This window comes from Siphateles boraxobius, unplaced genomic scaffold (assembly GCF_051911475.1).
Source record: "Siphateles boraxobius isolate OS27281-9 unplaced genomic scaffold, OSU_SipBor_1 56, whole genome shotgun sequence".
NCBI classification, from domain to species: Eukaryota; Metazoa; Chordata; class Actinopteri; order Cypriniformes; family Leuciscidae; genus Siphateles; species Siphateles boraxobius.
Window position 1 is genome coordinate 2,013,762 of NW_027509182.1, and position 13,577 is coordinate 2,027,338.

General features: G+C 39.5%; 2 protein-coding genes across 2 annotated transcripts in view; one reads left to right on the plus strand and one right to left on the minus strand.

Annotated features, from left to right (window-relative positions):
• The window catches only part of ssna1 (Sjogren syndrome nuclear autoantigen 1), a 37,746-nt gene that overhangs the window by 6,514 nt on the left and 17,655 nt on the right, over positions 1 to 13,577 (plus strand). The gene's annotated exons all lie outside the window — the stretch shown is intronic.
• The window catches only part of anapc2 (anaphase promoting complex subunit 2), a 32,277-nt gene that overhangs the window by 5,421 nt on the left and 13,279 nt on the right, over positions 1 to 13,577 (minus strand). The window contains exons 5-12 of the mRNA XM_077206341.1: positions 12,930 to 13,131; positions 12,388 to 12,507; positions 12,172 to 12,289; positions 11,886 to 12,064; positions 10,736 to 10,877; positions 8,799 to 8,874; positions 8,446 to 8,649; positions 7,548 to 7,680 (exon numbers count right to left, since the gene is read on the minus strand). Coding sequence (XP_077062456.1) covers positions 7,548 to 7,680; positions 8,446 to 8,649; positions 8,799 to 8,874; positions 10,736 to 10,877; positions 11,886 to 12,064; positions 12,172 to 12,289; positions 12,388 to 12,507; positions 12,930 to 13,131 — 1,174 coding nt within the window. The remainder of the gene's footprint in view (positions 1 to 7,547; positions 7,681 to 8,445; positions 8,650 to 8,798; positions 8,875 to 10,735; positions 10,878 to 11,885; positions 12,065 to 12,171; positions 12,290 to 12,387; positions 12,508 to 12,929; positions 13,132 to 13,577) is intronic.

Consider the following 13,577-nt stretch of genomic DNA (forward strand, 5'->3'; position numbering starts at 1 on the left):
AGGCCAAGCAGGGAGAGTGGATGAGATGGGAGAGTGTGGAACAACGCAAAATGGGCTGGCAAGACCTTTGGTCAATGGAAGAGAGTAGGATCAGTTTCCTTATCAGGTCAACATATGATGTTCTCCCATCACCACAGAACCTAAACCTCTGGGTAGGAGAGGATCCCTCTTGTCCTTTGTGTTCATCACCTGCCACATTAAGGCACATTTTGACAGGATGTAAGGTGACTCTTAGCCAGGGCCGGTTTACTTGGCGCCATGACCAAGTACTGCGATGTTTGGCTTCAGCATTGGAAGATAAGCGTAACATGACCAATAAGTTGCCACCTGTTCTAGCAAAACATTACACACAGAAGACAATATTCCTCCGCCCAGGCGAGCAACCGCCAAGAAAAGGTGTTAAAACCAATTCTCGTCCAGGACAACTTGAAGCTGCTAGGGACTGGAAAATGCTGGCTGATCTTGATCAGCAGCTTATTCTTCCACCTGAGATTGCCACCACTAACCTCCGACCAGATATTGTTTTGTGGTCTGGATCAGCACGCATTGTTAAACTGATAGAGTTAACAGTGCCATGGGAGGATGCTGTAGATGAGGCATATGAGAGGAAGAAACTGCGGTATGCTCAGCTGGCTACTGAAGCAGAACAGCGAGGATGGAGAGTCAGGGTTTATCCAGTGGAAGTGGGTTGTCGAGGATTTGTGGCACACTCTACAACCCGGTTCCTCAGAGACGTCGGATTCAGTGGCCAAGAGTTGCGTCGCACAGTAAAGAACTTATCTGAAGCAGCATAGAGGAGCAGCAACTGGCTGTGGTTGAGACGGAAAGATTCTGGCTGGCTGTGTACAGGCCGCCACGCCACGCCACGGTTTCGAATAATTCTCGAAAACTCGAAGAGTCTGTTGGTCTTTTTGTATAGTTTGCATTGTAATATTATGTTCCTGTGTATTTTGCGTGAATGAGGATTGGTGTCTGGACAGGTAGTATGCCTGTCCAGACTGTTGCCACTGAACCTGCTTTAATGACGGCAGTGGGGCTCGACAGCCTTGGTCAAACGGGTTGGCGTGTATGGTCGGGTTGCGGAGAGATTTTGAGAGATTGTGGGTAGGTCACATGTGAGCTATGAGGAAGGAGCAACCTCAGCAGCAGGAGGGAGGTAAAGGTCAGTAAGCTGGGCTGAGTTGAGTGGGGGACGGAGGGGGGTGACTCTGGGACGCCAGAGTCACTGTCGAGCCCTCTTGAGGTTTCGTGGGCTAGTTGACGAAACACTGAGGACGGAAGGTGCCCACTTGTAGACCCTAGAGATGTTCCCTACTCAGCTCAATCCAGAGGGTTGTTATGGGGGACCGCACTGTGGTTGCAGCCGTTGTGTGTGCTGACGCGCAAATACACTGCAGCTATTAACACCAGACAGAAGGAGATTCACATCACCATATGGAAAGATGCGTAAATGGATGGAGAAGCATAGGTTACTGTAAAGCTACGTCTTAGTTGGTGCTTATCTTGGCGAAAGCTGAAGCTCAAGATATTTTCACATTTAATTCTACAACATAAAAAACATCAGTAATAGCTACTTGTGATTTTTATAAAACCCTTTACTTGTCTTAAAAAAGGCCATTTGCTAACAAGTGGCTAAATGTGACAACAGTGCACATTAAACTTCATCACACCGAACAGGAAAACTGCTAAACATGCTCACTAGTCCATTTTCAAGTCACCTTTTCCAAGTCACCTTTATTTATGTAGCGCTTTATAAAAGACAGATTGTTTCAAAGCAGCTTTACAGTGATGATAGGAAAATGATGCATTAAAATCTTTTTTCAGCTGAAGTCAGTTCAGTGTGATTATAAACACAGCCTTGTTGTGTTTATAATCAAGCTCTTGCAAACAATTTTATTTTTATAAAGACCGAAAGAGTTCTCGATAGCTAAGGGATGGTTACGCTAAAGTCATATGACAGTGTGTGGTGTAGTTTGTTTATGGCTGCTTTATGTTTAAATCTAGCTTTTTACTGTTACATTTATACTTGGCCATATATACGTTTCCCTGCAAAATTTCCATCCGATCTTCAAATCCTGGTCTATATGCAAAGTTAAGTTCACATCAACGCAAGCAACAGGTATGAGCTGCATTTTATTTGTGATAAGCTAATTTCAAGATTAAAGACCACATTAGGAGAGAGAGTGGCATCAGCACCGGTGAGATAATTTAGTCTCACTACTCACTACTACAACTCGTCTCCATACCGGCGTGATGATACCGATCTTCAACCGGATGGAACTGGATAAATATTCTGAATGTTCTGATCCAATCTGACTTCTGACCTGTAATGCTGCCTGAATCTACACTGTTCGTTCGTTGGCCAGAGGAGAACTGGCCCCTGACTGAGCCTGGTTTCTCCCAAGGTTTTTTTCTCCATTCTGTCACCTGATGAGTTTTGGTTCCTTGCCACATCACCTTTGGGTTTTGGCTTGCTTAGTTGGGGTAACTTAATATTCAGCAATATTATTGATCTGCCTGCATTGATGCTATTATATGAGAACTGAGCTGGACGATGACACCACTGTTTTCTCCAGAGCGGCTATATATATAGATGTATGTATGTAGGTATGTATGCATGTATGTACACTCACCTAAAGGATTATTAGGAACACCATACTAATACTGTGTTTGACCCCCTATCGCCTTCAGAACTGCCTTAATTCTACGTGGCATTGATTCAACAAGGTGCTGAAAGCATTCTTTAGAAATGTTGGCCCATATTGATAGGATAGCATCTTGCAGTTGATGGAGATTTGTGGGATGCACATCCAGGGCACGAAGCTCCCGTTCCACCACATCCCAAAGATGCTCTATTGGGTTGAGATCTGGTGACTGTGGGGGCCATTTTAGTACAGTGAACTCATTGTCATGTTCAAGAAACCAATTTGAAATGATTCAAGCTTTGTGACATGGTGCATTATCCTGCTGGAAGTAGCCATCAGAGGATGGGTACATGGTGGCCATAAAGGGGTGGACATGGTCAGAAACAATGCTCAGGTAGGCCGTGGCATTTAAACGATGCCCAATTGGCACTAAGGGGCCTAAAGTGTGACAAGAAAACATCCCCCACACCATTACACCATCACCACCAGCCTGCACAGTGGTAACAAGGCATGATGGATCCATGTTCTCATTCTGTTTACGCCAAATTCTGACTCTACCATCTGAATGTCTCAACAGAAATCGAGACTCATCAGAGCAGGCAACATTTTTCCAGTCTTCAACTGTCCAATTTTGGTGAGCTCTTGCAAATTGTAGCCTCTTTTTCCTATTTGTAGTGGAGATGAGTGGTACCCGGTGGGGTCTTCTGCTGTTGCAGCCAATCCGCCTCAACGTTGTGCGTGTTGTGGCTTCACAAATGCTTTGCTGCATACCTCGGTTGTAACGAGTGGTTATTTCAGTCAAAGTTGCTCTTCTATCAGCTTGAATCAGTCGGCCCATTCTCCTCTGACCTCTAGCATCAACAAGGCATTTTCGCCCACAGGACTGCCGCATACTGGATGTTTTTCCCTTTTCACACCATTCTTTGTAAACCCTAGAAATGGTTTTGAATGAAAATCCCAGTAACTGAGCAGATTGTGAAATACTCAGACTGGCCCATCTGGCACCAACAACCATGCCACGCTCAAAATTGCTTAAATCACCTTTCTTTCCCATTCTGACACTCAGTTTGGAGTTCAGGAGATTGTCTTGACCAGGACCACACCCCTAAAAGCATTGAAGCAACTGCCATGTGATTGGTTGATTAGATAATTGCATTAAAGGTGCAAAACGCAAGTCTCCGAGTTTTTGCAGAACTACGCCCCCTCTGGCGACAAGCGAAACTGCAACCATAGTTGTGCACGCTCATGGACCACACGCACACGCACGCATGCACGAGCACGAGCTGTTCATAACTAAAGGAGCATCTGCCGCACAGATCTTTGGTGTACAGCCAAAATGTCTTCAGTGGTAATAAAGTTATAAATCTGCAAGTCATTTCAAAAATATGGAAGGAAAGACATTTGAGTAAATTACTCTTATGTGTGAGGGGAAAAACGGGGGTAGTAGAAAACTTTGTTTATGTTTTTACTGTATCCACCTATGATTGTATTGTTATGAAAACACGTTCATGAACAATATAATTGATTACTTCGCAAAAGCTCAAAATAATAATCATACCATACACAGTTGGTCAACAACGTTCACTCAAATGTCTCAAGGTAATAAACTATCAAATGTCACCATGACGTTTTCATAAAAGCCAAACAGGCTAATCCGCCGAAGACTTGCGGGGTTCAGCCTGTTATTGATCTGCTAAGTAGAATATTCCAATAAAAATACATCCTTTTTCTGTTATAATTTACTCAAAATTTCTGTCTAATTATCGGTCATTTTATCAGCATGTTATATCACACTCAAGAATCTTGAACTGTTTTGCTAATCACTAAACTACATGTAGCGCTGATTTATTTAGTAGATATTTTGACAGGGACAATACACACTGACAAACATTAATGTGAAATGTGTCAATACTTTATTTAGTAAATAGTTAGTCTGCTAAACAGTATGAGTAAAGTAAAAATATTTACCCCTTTACCATTGTATTTCCCTTCCTGCAATGTTCAGAATAAAACATGTATTTTATCACAATACAAAAATATTTTAAGTTTTTCCTCGTTTTGATAGAATACGAGCTCCCACATACCTCATATATACTACATACAAAATGTACCACATTCACGGGAACAATTTACTATTTTTACCGAAAAATACAATATCGCCAATGCAACGGCGTTCTTCCTTGTTGGTCAATGACATGAACACCTTAGCATGTTAGCAATGGACACAAGGCTAACGTTACCGGTAGGCCATACACAAAAACATAGTTAGCATCTTTTATTGGATATGTTTTATGTTTCATGTTGTACTATTCTTCCGAATACAATTCCTAGTTTATGAAACTGTTCACTAACAATGGTAGAAAACCAATTCTGATTGTACATGTATCTAGCTTACGCTAAAGCATTACACATTTTACGCATCGTCATTTGTTGTCATACATAGATTGGCCGTATCAAACATTAGAGACTGGGCTATATCTTACCGTTTTATCAAGAAAAAAGCCAACTGAGGATCCCGTTTGAGACCAAGAGCAGACCGGAGATCTCTCCATTTGTTGAATGCCTTCCCGAGGTAGACTCTCGTCTTACTCCGACGCCTGTCTGACTCCAATTTGGACCTTTTGGTGGCACTAGACGACAATTTTCTTTTCTTTACTTTACGTGGAGTTTGCGTTGGGGTTTGGAATGGACTACAAGCCGGTCTCTTTGAATCCATCTTCTACCTTTGACGCACGAGTTGTCTTCGCTGATGCGGAGAATGGCGGCGCCGGCGAAAACACAAACCTGCGAGACATACCCTGGTGAGCGTGAACGCGCATGACGTCACGCCCAGTCTCAAATTCGAACCCGAATCCCTCTTATTTATTTTACTGTACAGGATTATAGAGGCAATTGCAGTGATCAGAGAAGGGCTCATTCAGTCCATCAGGCAATTGTTTATGCATGTATGGGTTAGAAAACGTGTATTTTTAACATGAATTGTTGCGCAATGCACCTTTAATGAGAAATTGAACAGGTGTTCCTAATAATCCTTTAGATGAGTGTATATATATATATATATATATATATATAAAAATGAACTAAATTAATAACTTTATTACAACAAAAATGAACCATCACTGAACTTACTTAAGCTGGACTATGACGTTATTTTCTGCTGTACAGCAGAAACAAACTTTGTTGCATTATTTTCCAGTTATCACTGTAAAGCTGCTTTGAAACAATCTATATTGTTAAAAGTGCAATATAAATAAAGGTGACATGACAACTTAATGACTGTGTGTTAAGTTTCAGAATGCAATGCCAAACTTTCAGTTTGCGCGTCAGATTGCTAAGGTTACTCACCAGCAGCGGACCATATGTGGTGATGCCTGTTGTAGTAGCACTGTCATATTTGGCTACCGGCTTGATGGCTGCTCTGTCAAGTCTTCGTCATCAGTTAGGAACCTGGGTGTGCTCTTTGATACCAATCTCTCATTTGAAAGTCACGTGTCTAGTATCTGTAAACTAACTTAACATTTTTCCATCTTAAAAATATATCTAAATTACGTCATATGCTCTCATTGACAAATGCCGAAAAATTAGTTCATGCGTTCATGACCTCAAGGCTAGATTATTGTAATGCTCTACTGGGTGGCTGCCCTGCACGCTTAATAAACAAACTACAGCTGGTCCAAAACGCAGCCGATAGAGTTCTTACCAGAACCAGGAAGTATGACCATATTAGCCCTGTTCTGTCAACACTGCATTGGCTCCCTATTAAACATTGTATACATTTTAAAATATGTATAAGACAACCGCCGGATCCAGGCCATATCCAGATCTGATGAAGGACCATCACATGGACACGACGACAACGCATCCCTGAAGTGCTAGCCTCATCAACACTGTGAAGGCCTCATGGACACCTCAACAAACTCATCTCCATAACCGGCGTGATGACTCTGACTAGATGAACTGGATAAATATTGTGAAAGTTCTGATCCAATCTGACTTCTGACCTATTATGCCGCCTAAATCATAATCATACACTGTTTGTTTGTTGGCCAAAGGAGGATTGGCCCCCCGACTGAGCCTGGGTTCTCCCAAGGATTTTTTATCCATTCTGTCACCTGATGGAGTTTTTGTTCCTTGCCACTGTCGCCTTTTTTTCGCCTTCATTCGCCATTGGCTTTTGGCTTGCTTAGTTGGGGACATTTAACATTTAATTTTGAATTTAACAATACTATTACAACTTTACTTTCCTGTAATCTCTGTAAAGCTGCTTTGAAACAATTTGTATTGTAAAAGCGCTATATAAATAAAGGTGACTTGACTTGACTACCGGAAGCTGGTACCCTATAACACACTCTCACACATTTTTATTTTTTTACCATTTCAGAAGGAGTAAAACTCACATATATGTGGTTTCAGGTGCATTTACACTTGTCCAGTTTTGTTTGGAATGAGTCTCAAACCACCTGAAGTGTTTGAGTGATTAGATTTAAAACCATCTCAAATGTGTTTCGGAGGGAATTTACACCTGATCTTTTCATGATCTAATACCTATCCAATCAGAGAAAACCTATGAAGATAATAGGTGTAAACAGGCACTGTATTATTCTTCACTCAAAATGAAAATTCTGTCAGACCTTTTAAAGATTTCAGTGATTATACACTTTCAGTCCGTTCTTCACACAAAACTGCAGTATGATTATAAAAAGCTTGCAATATTTCGCATATGTCGTACTACTTTAACAGTGTTTTTTTAGTCATTTTTGGAGCTTGACAGCAAGAGTTGCTTTTTACTTCATGTAGAAAACCGTAGCCATTTTTATGTGTTCCACAAAAAAAAAAAAATATAGAGGTTTGGAATGACATAAGGGGGAAGAAATGATTTTTGGGTAAACAAATTTTCCACACCTTTGTCCTGGAAGTGTAAAATAATGGCAGCATGGATAGGAGACACTGTGAGGTTTGCGATGGTTCTGTCCTCCAGCTCCACGTCCAGCGTAACAGAACCCAGGTGAGGCTTCCACCTCAGAGTCCTCATGGCCTGCACGACAAAAAAAATTAAAGACAAAAAATATATGGCTTAAGAAATTTCTACATTACACTGGAGTCCTAAAGACAAATCAGGTGAGAAATCCTGTATAATCATGACACACTAAAGAATCTAATCAAACTCTTGGTACTGTGTTGGGTGAACACTTGGGGCCTTATCATACACTGGGCACAATGCAGCGCCAGGCGCGACACAAGTGTTTTTTGTTATTTACAGGGAGCATTAGTAATATGCGCCTATAGGCGGGTGCACAACGCGCGTACACTCTGATTATTACACACACAGGGACATCCAACAGCACACAAACACGCCAAATATTAAAAGATTATTATTGTGTACATAAAGATATGGTGGAATCCGGCTTATCCCGTAGATAGTCTGCTTGGGCGCTTTAACCTTGTGCACGAGCCGATTCAGTCTTTCCGCTTGCAAATTCTATCATGTAAATAGCAATCTGCCATGGCATGAGCGCAACTGGCTTTTAAAGGGAATAGGAGATGGAGACTCTGATTGGTCTAATGCACGTTACGCCCAAAACACACCCATTACTCATTAAGAGAATAGGGACCAACCCTTTTAGACCATGCGCTGGGTGCGCAACAAATTTTCCCATCGTTAAACTAGCAAAAGTGGATTCGGACACGCCCTAAGTGCACTTGTGCCGTGCGCTTAGATCGTTAAAATGGGACCCTTGATGTCCAATGTAAAATCTGGGTCCTAAAACAAAACCAGTTGAGAACCACTAGACTGGAGTACCTTGAGTTTCTCAAAGCGGTGTGTGTAGTCCTCCATGGCTTTAGAAGCAACTGCAGGCAGTTCCAACTTCTCCTCCTTCAGCTGGGGCCAGAACTCAGATGAGATGATCATGGCAGACAGCAGTAATGTAGACTGCTCCTCTACAGGAAGACGACTCCCCTCATCTCGGATATTAGTGTTGATGCGCCGAGAGTCTGCTACATCCTATAGAGGACAGACAAGTTAATATAAATAGCACACGTAATGGAAGTAAATCCCATTGAGGTGACATATCATGATAACAAGATGACAGATAACCAAGAGCAGTGGATTTGTGGACGAGAGCTGAGAAGCGAGTGGAATGGAAAGCATACCTTTAGCATCACCTCGCAGTAATGCATGTGGGACTCGCCAAACCTCAGTTTCAGCAGCTCAACATTGCGAATCTCTCTATAAACACAAACACAGAAAGAATTTAAAGTCAGAGTGCAAAGAAAATTATAATATTCTTTTCTTCCCTATTGTGATGTTGATGTACTGTATATCTGAGTGAAACAGCTTCTTAAAAAAATAATGACGTGCGTGGATAATTCATTTATAATAAATACTGCAATATTGCTTAAAAAATAAGATTTGTCAATTTTGAATTAAGTACACAAGTACAAGTACACATATTAAAAACACGGCACATTCCATTCTCTTTTGCTCTAAACCGTTGTCATGGGAATTTTTCATTTTCCTTGATCCTTTGTAGTAGATCACTGTACTATGAAACATAAAATAACTTTAAGAACTCAAAACCTCAACCCCCATCAGAAAAATAGCATTTTTACTCGGTTGAAATTAGGGTTGTAAAAATGAATCTGTTCCCTAATTATGCAGTTTTCCCACAGTTGAATACATTTATGGAGATTATTTTATACAAAGTGACATACAGTGCATTTAAGGTATACGTTTTTAACAGACCATGTCCTTTCCTTGGGAATTTGAACACATGCATTCATGGCCACCCACATTTACATGTCTACAACACCTACTTTTCTTCCTCATTAAACTTAAATTTAAAAAAATTTAAATATATATATATTTTTTAAAAAAAGTCAATAAAAAGAGAGCCTATCAAAAGCCTAGACAGCCTATCAAAAGTCAATCAAATTGTCAAAAAAAAAGAATGCTGGTCTTTATTCAATGATTTCAAAATAATATTTGAAATATATTCTATTAATTTGTATTTATATTATGTATTGTATTTGTTCCATTTTTTAATCCATTTATTCCATGCTGTGAATTCTTAATAAAAAAAAAGTTGTAAAGCACATTGTAAAGCTTTGCAAAGATGTTATTGAAGGATAGTGCAGTGCAAACTATTTTGAACCCAGGAGCAAACCAGCAGTCTGTGAGTAAGTACTTCTATTATTTCGCAAGCTGAGATGTCAGCCAATCAAAACAGAGGGTGTTAAAGCTACATGCCTTAAAGCTACAGTAGCAAGAACAATTTGTTAGAGAGAAAGTGATAAATGCAAAAAAATTAAAAGTACATAAAGTATAATACAACCCAAAATCAAAAAAAGTTGGGACTTTTATAAAATGCAATAAAATCAAGAATCTTCGATGTGTTAACTCTCTTTCTATATAACTTTATTTAACTGACAAATGTCAGTTTCCAAAGTTTTTACTGAACAACTTAATTAAACTTTGATTTTCGTGGCTGCAACGTCTTGCCCAACACCGCCTGAGATTTCTCTGAATTCCCTGAATATTTTCACAATATTATGTCTGGCAGAAGGTGAAATACCTAAATACTTTGCAATCTTGCATTGAGAAATGTGATTTTGAATTGTTTGACCATTCTCTCATGATATTTGGCACAAAGTGATGAGCCATGACCCTTTGAGCCATGACTCAAAGACTGAGATGCTCATTTTACTCTCAAACACAATACAATCCACTATTACCAATTCACATACTTGTTGTGGACTGTTTCAAAAGAGTTTAACTTGGATATACTATAAGCTTTTCACTTTAATTTGGCCTCTGTCACAACTTTTTAGGAGTGCGTTGCATCCATCAAAATCTAAATTTGTTTATATATTTACAAAATCCAATTAAAGTGTTCAGTGAAAACTTTGGAAAACTTTTCTTTGTGCGTTTGTCAGTTAAATAAAGTTGAAAGAGATTTAACAAATCAAAGATTCTTGATTTTATTGCATTTTACACAATGTCCCACATTTTCTGCTTTAACTAAACCAAACCAAAGTTAAAAAGCTAGTTCAGGAGCATTAAGTAAATGAGTTTTATATTGGTGGGTTACCTGACTGTGTTGTAGTTGAGCTGATGAAGAAGTCGGTCGGCCAGTACAGTCTTGTACTCATTAATGAAGATCTCTTTACTGCCGTAAATGCTGACCAGCAGACTAATAATGTCAGAAGAACGCCGTTTAGAGCCAGTTTTATCTACAGAAAGACAGAGAAGAGAGAGAGCTGAAATGTGGACTGCCTGTTAGGACCCATATTTCTGTGACTGCAGTTTGTATTGACTATTCTACACACAGGCCAATGGTTGGTGAATTTGAGAAAATAATATACCACCATCAATATATTATCCTTGCAATGAAACTGCATTTAGCATTGCATACTTTAGTTTAGATATTAATATTGTTAAAGTCCCAATGTGGTAAAAAGAAAAAATCAAGCTTTTAATGTTGTTTATATGTCTATCTTATGTTTTTAATTAGACAAACCATGTGCAAATTCTTAAGTCAACACCATTGCTGAGTATTTTTTCTCTTTAAAACTGCAGTGAACCAAAGACAGTCTCAAAAAAACACGGTTTGAAATCGCTGGTGTTTCTGACGTCACAAACTACCTTGTAACCCAATCAGATCAACATGTGATCGTCAAAGAGTGGATCTCTGAGCTGGTGTGAGTTAGTGGAGATCGGGCTAATTTGCATATTCAAAGAACCGCATATACTTAATGAGGCAATGGTGTAGTTATCCAATGTTGAATTACATTCAAGGTATTTTAAGGCATGAAGAATTTTTTTCAAGGAAAGAAAAAATTAAATATGTAATTTTGGTGATCAAAGATGAGTTTTAAGGGATAAAATTGAGGACTTTAATAAAATTAATAGTAATTATATATTAATGTATGCTTTTATTCAAAAAAGAATCCTGAAAAAAAATAAGATTAGTTTCACAAAAATGTCATTTTAAAACATTGATAATAATAAGAAATGTTTCAAAGAACCAATTCAGCATATTAGAATGCTTACTGAATGATCATGTAAATTCAGCTTTGCCCATAACAGGAATAAATTACATTTCAAAATATATTAAAATAGAAAAAAATTTTTTTAAATAGTAATAAATAATTATACGGCGTACAGTATATATTCCAATTGTTACTTTCATTTGGGGCTTGAAGTATTCATGTTGATGTGTGTTGGTGGTTAACACTAACCTGTGAGAGCATCGGTAGGATCTGGAGTCCAGTCCTCTGGATCACTTCCCTCATCTTCACTATCCTGTGTCTCCAAGGTAACAGGGTCAGCTCGAGAAAGCTCATTAGCAAGATCAGAACAACCCTCCGCATCACCTGTCAGACTGCCCACTATCTGCCGCACAGTGTCCTCACGGGTTCTGTCATTTCCAACATTACAAAAAAGACTAACCACTTCAGTATTGGAACTGGTTTACAAAAAAGCACAATTTCCTTGAGACAGACGACACCAGTGCAGTTGACAAACCTGAGATACTTGCGAATGGGTTGGCAGGCCACTTGCAAGATGACCATGGAGGGGTCGAGCTCTCTTAGAGCTTTGATGGCTGAGATGTAAACAGTGATAATGTCAGATGTATGTACTCCTGAAGTGGGAAAAGAAAGGTAAAAGCATGGTAAATGTCAGAACATTTTTACACGAGTTTAGTATTCCGCAAGTGTGAAAATGGCCTGAATCACCGACCTGGATGCAGCAGTCGTGTTTCAAAGGCTGATTTGAGAGAGGCCAGAAGCTGCTGTCTCTGATTGGTCCTTTCCAGACAGAACTTAAGATCCTCAATGGCGGGAATAGACTCAGGAAAATCTGCAACAATTAAGCAGAGAAAAATACATGAAAACAAACTAGGATAAGATTACATGCAGTATATACGTTTTCCAAGCATTAGCCCCACTCGTTTGCAGGGTTCGCTTCATCTGAATTACCTGCACACACACATTGGATTAGGCACAGGTTTAAAAAATTGGATGCCCTTCCTGTGTATCACACTCGCACACACTCTTACGGCCAATTTGACATGTCTAATCCACCTATCCTGCATGTCTTTGGACTGAGTGGGAGAAAAAGGAGCACCCGTAAGAAACTAATACTGACACAGGAAGAATATGAAAACTCCACAAAGAAAAGACTCCTGGCTCAGACGGGACCTTCTTGCTGTGAGACGACAGTGCTACCCACTGAAAACCCATTACAAGCAGTATGCTACACAAATGGATTTTCTTTTTCACCTCGTATGATGCTGAAGAGTTCTTCAATCCTCATGTTTACGTAGATACGGCAGAAAAACTGGTGCATGTGACAGTGCCAGCGCTGGAGGAGGGCATTGGTTGGCTGACCCGTCTTGCCATCTGTGGTTGTGGCATCGTTGCCCACCTCTTCCACCTTACTGGCAAACACCCTGCTCAGCCATCCTAAAACCTGCCCCAACCACTGGAAACACAGTGATTAATTAGGTACTTTAACCTTGAATAGTAAAATATAAAAAAGAGAGATTGTTTTCACAAACTTTGATGAAAGGTTTTGATCCACTTCAAATGTTGACTAGTGTAGTAACCTATTACACAGTACTTTGTTAGTAAAGTACACATAGGTCCTTCTCAAAAAATTAGCATATTGTGATAAAGTTCATTATTTTCCATAATGTAATGATAAAAATTAAACTTCCATATATTTTAGATTCATTGCACACCAACTGAAATATTTCAGGTCTTTTATTGTTTTAATACTGATGATTTTGGCATACAGCTCATGAAAACCCAAAATTCCTATCTCAAAAAATTAGCATATCATGAAAAGGTTCTCTAAACGAGCTATTAACCTAATCATCTGAATCAACTAATTAACTCTAAACACCTGCAAAAGATTCCTGAGGCTTT